The sequence below is a fragment of the Salvelinus sp. IW2-2015 genome, linkage group LG19 (assembly GCF_002910315.2).
Source record: "Salvelinus sp. IW2-2015 linkage group LG19, ASM291031v2, whole genome shotgun sequence".
In the NCBI taxonomy this organism is placed as follows: domain Eukaryota; kingdom Metazoa; phylum Chordata; class Actinopteri; order Salmoniformes; family Salmonidae; genus Salvelinus; species Salvelinus sp. IW2-2015.
The window spans coordinates 38,106,207-38,113,360 of record NC_036859.1 but is presented as its reverse complement, the minus strand read 5'-3'; the positions used below and the strand labels follow the sequence as shown (position 1 = coordinate 38,113,360).

The following is a 7,154-nucleotide window of genomic DNA, read 5'->3' as shown; positions in this document are numbered from 1 at the left end:
TTCTACTGTTCTATACCTGCCATCTGATGACAGCGATGCAACATTCTACTGTTCTATACCTGCTACCTGATGACACTAGGTCAAATCAAATCAAAAAGGTTGAAGCACTGATTGAGTGGGTGGTCGGAGCTGGAGATTGTGGAGGGCTTTGCATTGGATAGCGCTTTCATTTAGAAGTGACAGTTTTGGAATGGGAGTCTAACCTCGATGCAGTGTTTCTGGGCCCAGGTTGCATAAAAAGGGTTTCCATTAAGGGTTAATTGTCCCTTACCTAAAGGAATTGTTTAAAGGTGTTGCATAGAGCCCCTGCAGACATTTCCTTTGGTGAGGCCATCATTTAAGATAATTGACGGTAGTTTGAAGGCATGTAAGGCAGAAAGAGTCTCTGGATACCATGGAGATGACCTGATTCACTGACTGAAAGTCTCTTCAAAAGAGATCACATTTATTTTGGGGAGAAAAATAGGTGTGTTAATGGTGATCACTGTTCGCGTTGGGAATAAAGTATATTTGGTTTTCAGCGATAGGTGGGTAAATTCCTTGCGCAAAATAAACGAGGTGTGTATTCGACGTTTACCCGCTTTAACCCTCCAATACACCAGCGGTCTTACTGTCCTCTCATAATGGTCCTACCTAAATAAGACATTTTGAGTCTCTTGACTTCAGATATCATAAGGGTTATATTAAGACATTATAAAAGGTGTTTAACAAGTAATAGTGTATTATACATGCATGCAGAATACCCATTTATGTTGGACTTCAGAGCATCTGTTGCGCTGTAGTGGATAGACTGACAATTTGCAAAATCTCCCCCACAGGTTAGTGAATCCTTCCTTGCCAATGCCAGGCTAATGCTGCAGACAGAGAATGTGCAGGCCAACGCTGAGGACTTCAAGGACCGGTGAACATACACTATCAAACCATCCTCTCTCCTCGCCTCCTTGCATCCTCTCTCCCTACCTTCTCTCTCCTCGCCTCCTCTCTCCTCACCTCCTCTCTCCTCACCTCCTTGCATCCTCTCCTCTCTTCTTGCAACCTCTCTCCTCATCCCCTCACATCCTCTCTCCTCACCTCCTTCCCAAAAATGTCAGAACCTAGGGAATCGAGAAGATCACCTTGACTTTCGAGTTTCACTCTTTCTCCGTTTCCTTCTGTCGTCCTGTAGGTATGAGAATGAACAGCCGTTCAGGAAGGCGATGGAGGAAGAGATCAGCTCTCTGTACAAGGTGATTGACGACGCCAACCTGACCAAGTCGGACCTGGAGAGCCAGATGGACAGCATGAGGGCTGAGCTTCGGGACTTGGCCTGCAACCACGAGGAGGTGGGTCCAGCAGGAAGGAATCAAGCCCATAAACCAGATAATCCAGTCAGAATACCAAGCTAACAGAATTTTTCTCACTCAGAATAACAAGCTAACAGGATTTTTCTCACTCAGAATACCAAGCTAACAGGATTTTTCTCACTTAGAATACACAAGACAATTTTTGGATATTCATTTAGTTTACTTACCCCCAGCATAGGAATAAATACGGCACTTATGAAACCCTAACTGCTAACGTTTTCATAGGATTCTTTTCTTGTGGGGTTTCAAGTATTATAACAAATGTTCCACTGACAATCATTTGCCTCCATAGAGTGAGAGACTACACCTCATCGAGCTAATTGTTATCTAAAATCAAGATCATTAGTTGATTATTTGAATCCGGGGTGTGTTAGTGTTGTGTTCTGCTGCCCCCTACAGGACGTGAGGGTGCTCTACAAGCAGATGGCAGGTGGCGAAATGGACGAGCTGGACGCTCCCATTGAGACCAATCTGGACCAGATCCTGGCCTACATTCGCTCCCACTGGGAAAGAGTCATCGAGAAGAACCGTGCCGAGACCGACGCCTACCTGGAATGCAAGGTAAATTCATACTGTAGTCCCCCCCCATCTGTACAATCTATAACACCTGAATAAACAAGGGGGATATACAACAATTTACTTTTAAACAGATGAATGTGTACTTGACATTTATTTACATTTGTCTGTCAGTTGTTTATCTATTTTGAGGTCAGCTTGAGGTTTATTGTGTTTACTAAAAGGGCCAGTCAAAAACAAATGAAACACACCTGCTCTTTGATGTAGCTTGACAGCTGTACATTTGTATGCGTGTGTGTGTGTGTTTGTGTGTGTGTGTGTGTGTGTGTGTGTGTGTGTGTGTGTGTGTGTGTGTGTGTGTGCTGTGCTGTGTGTGTGTGGTGTGCGATATAATGTGTGTGAGTGTGTGTTGTATATGTGTGTGTGCGTCTATAGTGGTGACTGCGTGTGTGTGTGTGTGTGTGAGTTCAGCAGGCGGAGAGTGTGGGCAGTAAACTGAGCCGTGAGGAGGAGGAGCTGGAGAGTCTGAAGACAGAGTGTAACGATGCTGGCTGTAAGATCCAGAGTCTGCAGGCCCAAACTGAGTCCATCAGAGCACTGGTACGTACGTATTGTGATGCCGGCTGTAAGATCCAGGAGAGGGTGGGGGGGTGGTTGGAGGTGTCAACTGCTTCAAAGCCGGCACACCTCCCAACACACCCGCTCTCAAAGACTGATCTATTGTGGCCATTTTCATCTCCATAAATATTTATTGCTGTTTTGTGCGATATGAAGCATGTTTCTTTGTGGGTATTTACGGTTGAATTCTGGCCTGATCCTTCGTGTTGTTCTTATTGCCTCAACAGAAACGAGGTCTTGAGAACTCCCTGAACGACGCCAGGCATTGGCATGACATCGAGCTGCAGAACCTGGGATCCGTCATCGGCAAGCTGGAGTCGGAGCTGGGTGACGTCCACGGCGACGTCGAACAACAGCGTCGCGACTACGAGACGTTGCTGGGCAACAAAATGCGTCTGGAACTGGAAATCGGCACCTACCACGGCATCTTGGACGGGGAGGAGAGCCGCTACCACCCCTCCATGTGAGTAGGGTTAGGGTAGCTAACTTCAAAGGTAACCGATCAAAGAAGAAGATTAATAGCCCAGCAGGCAAAATTTGACACATGACGTTGTAATGACATCATTTTAGGCCGTCATTGTAAAATAAGAATTTGTTCTTTAACTGACTTTCCTAGTTAAATAAAGGTTACATAAAAATTCAAATACATTTTCTGGTCGTAAACTGGTTTTGTGTTTATGCTATGATTGGTGAAGGTGAACTGCACGTAATGTATTCCAATGGGTGAAATAGCATGACCTCTTTTGACACAGTGTTCCTCTCAACAGGTGCACAGGTGCATCAGAGCCCGAGGGGAAACAAACTCCCCTTCCTCCCCATTCAGAGCCCTATGGCAGCCCAGCCCTCCAAGGTAAAGTCTACAGCCCGGTTCGAAACACAAGGAGGAACAAGGCACTCTTTATGACATCAAAATGGCTCTATTGTGGTGGCAAGTTCAATTGAACAATATCTTTAAAAAACTCAAGACTTGTTTCGGAATGTGAAGCATTCGTCAGGGAGAACAGCTTGCTGAGATTATTGACAGTGGCATTTAATCTCTTGCTTAAGCATAAAATCCACACACAGATCACAATGATCTTGAATTTCACAAACATTTCACACACCTGTGAAATCTGACTGGCTTGTGAGAGGTGTGTGAAGTTGTTCCGTGTTTCTGGAAACATCTTCCTTGTGCTACACTCTTACAGAAATGAAATAACAAAATGTAGACCTATGCCATCTTTGCTAAATAGGTTAACTTAAACCCATTTGTAGTCCACATTGCTCTAAGTAATTGTGTGTCTTTAATAGCATTCACACTGATATAGGGGCTAGGCCTACTGTAAATTGCATTATGGCTGAGCATGGACATGACAAACATTGTCAATAAACACGATTAAATTCATTATAGGCCTAACAAGAGAACTAATAATTCTAATCAAATTCTAAACAAAACAACTTGTTTTAAATAGGTCATGTCACACTTACAGGCCCCGTAATTTCTCCCCGTGGGGCATATAATATTAAAACATTGCAGACCATGGAGTTTTACGCACATCCAAAACGGGACCTGCATCGCTAAAATAATGTGGGCCTACCTACAATGCATACAGCGCCTTCAGGAAAGTATTCAGACCCCTTGACTTTTTCCACATTTCGTTACCTTACGGCTTTACTCCAGAATTTATCAACAAAAAAAAATAATCCTCAGCTATCTTCCCATAATGACATCACAATACCCCATAATGACATCATAATACCCCATAATGACAAAGCGAAAAGTTTTTTTAGAAATGTTTGCAAATTTATTACAAATAAAAAACAGAAATACCTTATTTACATAAATATTCAGACTCTTTGCTATGAGACTAGAAATTGAGCTCAGGTGCATCCTGTTTCCATTGATCATCCTTGAGTCCACCTATGGTAAATTCAATTGATTGGACATGATTTGGAAAGGCACACACCTGTCTATATAAGGTCCCACAGTTGACAGTGCATGTCAGAGCAAAAACCAAGACATGAGGTCAAAGGAATTGTTCGTAGAGCTCCAAGGCAGGATTGTGTCAGATCTGAGGAAGGGTACCAAAACATTTCTATAGCATTGAAGGTCCCCAAGAACACTGTGGCCTCCATCATTATTAAATGGAAGAAGTTTGGAACCACCAAGACTCTTCCTAGAGCTGGCCGCCCGGCCAAACTGAGCAATCGGGAGAGAAGGGCCTTGGTCAGGGAGGTGACCAAGAACCCGATGGTCACTCTGACAGAGCTCCAGAGTTCCTCTGTGGAGATGGGAGAACCTTTCAGAAGGACAACCATCTCTGCAGCACTACACCAATCAGGCATTTATGGTAGAATGACCAGACGGAAGCCACTCCTCAGTAAAAGGCACACGACAGCCCGCTTGGAGTTTGCCAAAAGGCACCTAAAGAAACAAGATTCTCTGGTCTGATGAAACCAAGATTGAACTCTTTGGCCTGAATGCCAAGCATCATGTCTGGAGGAAACCTGGCACCATCCCTCTGGTGAAGTATGGTGGTAGCAGCATCATGCTGTGGGGATGTTTTTCAGCGGCAGGGACTGGGAGACTAGTCAGGATCGAGGCAAAGATGAACAGAGCAAAGTACAGAGAGATCCTTGATGAAAACCTACTCCAGAGCGCGCAGGACCTCAGACAGGTGCGAAGGTTCAATTTCCAACAGGAGAACGACCCTAAGCACACAGCCAAGACAACGCAGGAGTGGCTTCGGGACAAATCTCTGAATGTCCTTGAGTGGCCCAGCCAAAGCCCGGACTTGAACCCGATCTAACATCTCTGGAGAGACCTGAAAACAGCTGTGCAGCGATGCTCCCCATCCAACCTGACAGAGCTTGAGAGGATCTGCAGAGAAGAATGGGAGATACTCCCCAAATGAAAACCTCCCTAAATACAGGTGTGCCAAGCTTGTAGCGTTATACCCAGGAAGACTCAAGGCTGTAATCACTGCCAAAGGTGCTTCAACAAAGTACTGGGTAAAGGGTCTTAATACTTATGCAAATGTGATATTTCAGTTTTTCTAAAAACCTGTTTTTGCTGCATGGAGACACATTGAGACACATTGCCAATACGATTGGATTACCTGGTCATTTGAATGCGAAATAATTAGCTGACAAGTGGAAGCTAGGTGCTGGCAATTTATTAGCTAAGCTATCTTGCAAAGTCGTAAGCTTTGTAGTTAGCTAAGATGTTGTTGTTGGGTTGTTTGTAATTATGGAGAACCAGGAGTGACAAAAATCGAATAAATGAATAATGAAAATGTATACATATTAATGTATTTAATTCCTCTTCATTAGTTTTTGAATTTGTTATCATATTTTTAATGCTCACAAATGCATTATCAATGCATTCATTGTCAATTACTTTTCTAATTTAATCATGGGTTTATGTGTATTTTATTTATCTATTTAGTATTTTCCAAATGTTGTATTTATTTAGATATTTTAATATGTTTCCAGATGTATTTTCTTTCCACTCCTGGTTCTCCAGACTAGTAGGTTGCTGGTTCATAGGGTACAGAAATCATTTCTGCAAGCGAAGGCACACTCACAGTCTCACCTTCCTTCATACTATTTTAATATATATATATATATATATATATATATATATATATATATATATATATATATATTTATATTTATTATGCATTTTTCAAGTCCTTCATACTATTTCGGGTAAAATGAACTACTTATTATTCATTTTTGTCTTATCAGGCTCCAACACATCTAGTCCCTAGTGGAAGGACTTCGGACCATTTGGGGAATGAAGCTCTCACACCGTTGTTCTCCAAGGTATCTGTGCAAAGTTTCATTTTGAAACCATGTTTTTACTACAGAGTTTAATAAAATCGAACCTTCTGCATGAAAGCGTTTGGACCTCTCTTTTTACAACTAGTCCTCTATTCAAATAGATTGGGATCAGAATGGGATTTTCCTTTGGGGGACAGTGCCTTCAGAAAGTATTCATACCCCTTGACTTTTGCCACATTTTGTTGTGTTGCACAGCCTGAATTTACAATGAATTAAATGTAGGTTTTTTTGGTCCCTGGCCTACACACAATACCCAATAATGTCAAAGTGGAATTATGTTTTTCGAAATGTTTACAAGTTAATTAAAAATGAAAAGCTGAAATGTCTTGAGTCAATAAGTATTCAACCCCTTTTGTTATGGCAAGCCTAAATAAGTTCAGGAGTAAAAATGTGGTTAACAAGTCACATAATAAGTTGCGTGGTCACTCTGTGTGCAATAATAGTGTTTAACATGATTTTTTTAATGACTACCTCATCTCTGTACCCCACACATACAATTATCTGTAATTATCCCTCAGTTGAACAGTGAATTTCAAACACAGATTCAACCACAAAGACCAGGGAGGTTTTCCAATGCCTTGCAAAGAAGGGCACCTATTGATAGACAGTAAACATGGAATATTCCTTTGAGCGTGGTGAAGTTATTAATTACACTTTGGTAACTACAAAGATACAGGCGTCCTTTCGAACTTAATTCCCGGAGAGGAAGGATATCGCTCAGGGATTTCACCATGAGGCCAATGGTGACTTTAAAACAGTTACAGAGTTTAATGGTTGTGACGGGAGAACACTGAGGATGGATCAACAACATTATAGTAACTCCACAATACTAACTCAACTGACAGTGAAAAG

The 7,154-nt window shown here is 42.2% G+C and overlaps 1 protein-coding gene across 3 annotated transcripts in view; it reads left to right on the top strand.

Moving 5' to 3' along the window:
* Positions 1-6,359, top strand: part of LOC111979759 (phakinin) — a 16,945-nt gene extending 10,586 nt beyond the window's left edge. The window contains exons 2-8 of one of the 3 annotated variants that reach the window (XM_024010452.2): positions 819-901; positions 1,166-1,322; positions 1,743-1,904; positions 2,331-2,459; positions 2,705-2,940; positions 3,245-3,327; positions 6,207-6,359. In XM_024010452.2, coding sequence (XP_023866220.1) covers positions 819-901; positions 1,166-1,322; positions 1,743-1,904; positions 2,331-2,459; positions 2,705-2,940; positions 3,245-3,327; positions 6,207-6,229 — 873 coding nt within the window. In that variant the 3' untranslated portion in view covers positions 6,230-6,359. Of the gene's footprint in view, positions 1-818; positions 902-1,165; positions 1,323-1,742; positions 1,905-2,330; positions 2,460-2,704; positions 2,972-3,244; positions 3,334-6,206 lie in introns of those variants that run through there. The other 2 variants (XM_070449024.1, XM_024010453.2) reach the window with 2 other exon arrangements.
* The last annotated feature ends 795 nt before the right edge of the window (positions 6,360-7,154 follow it).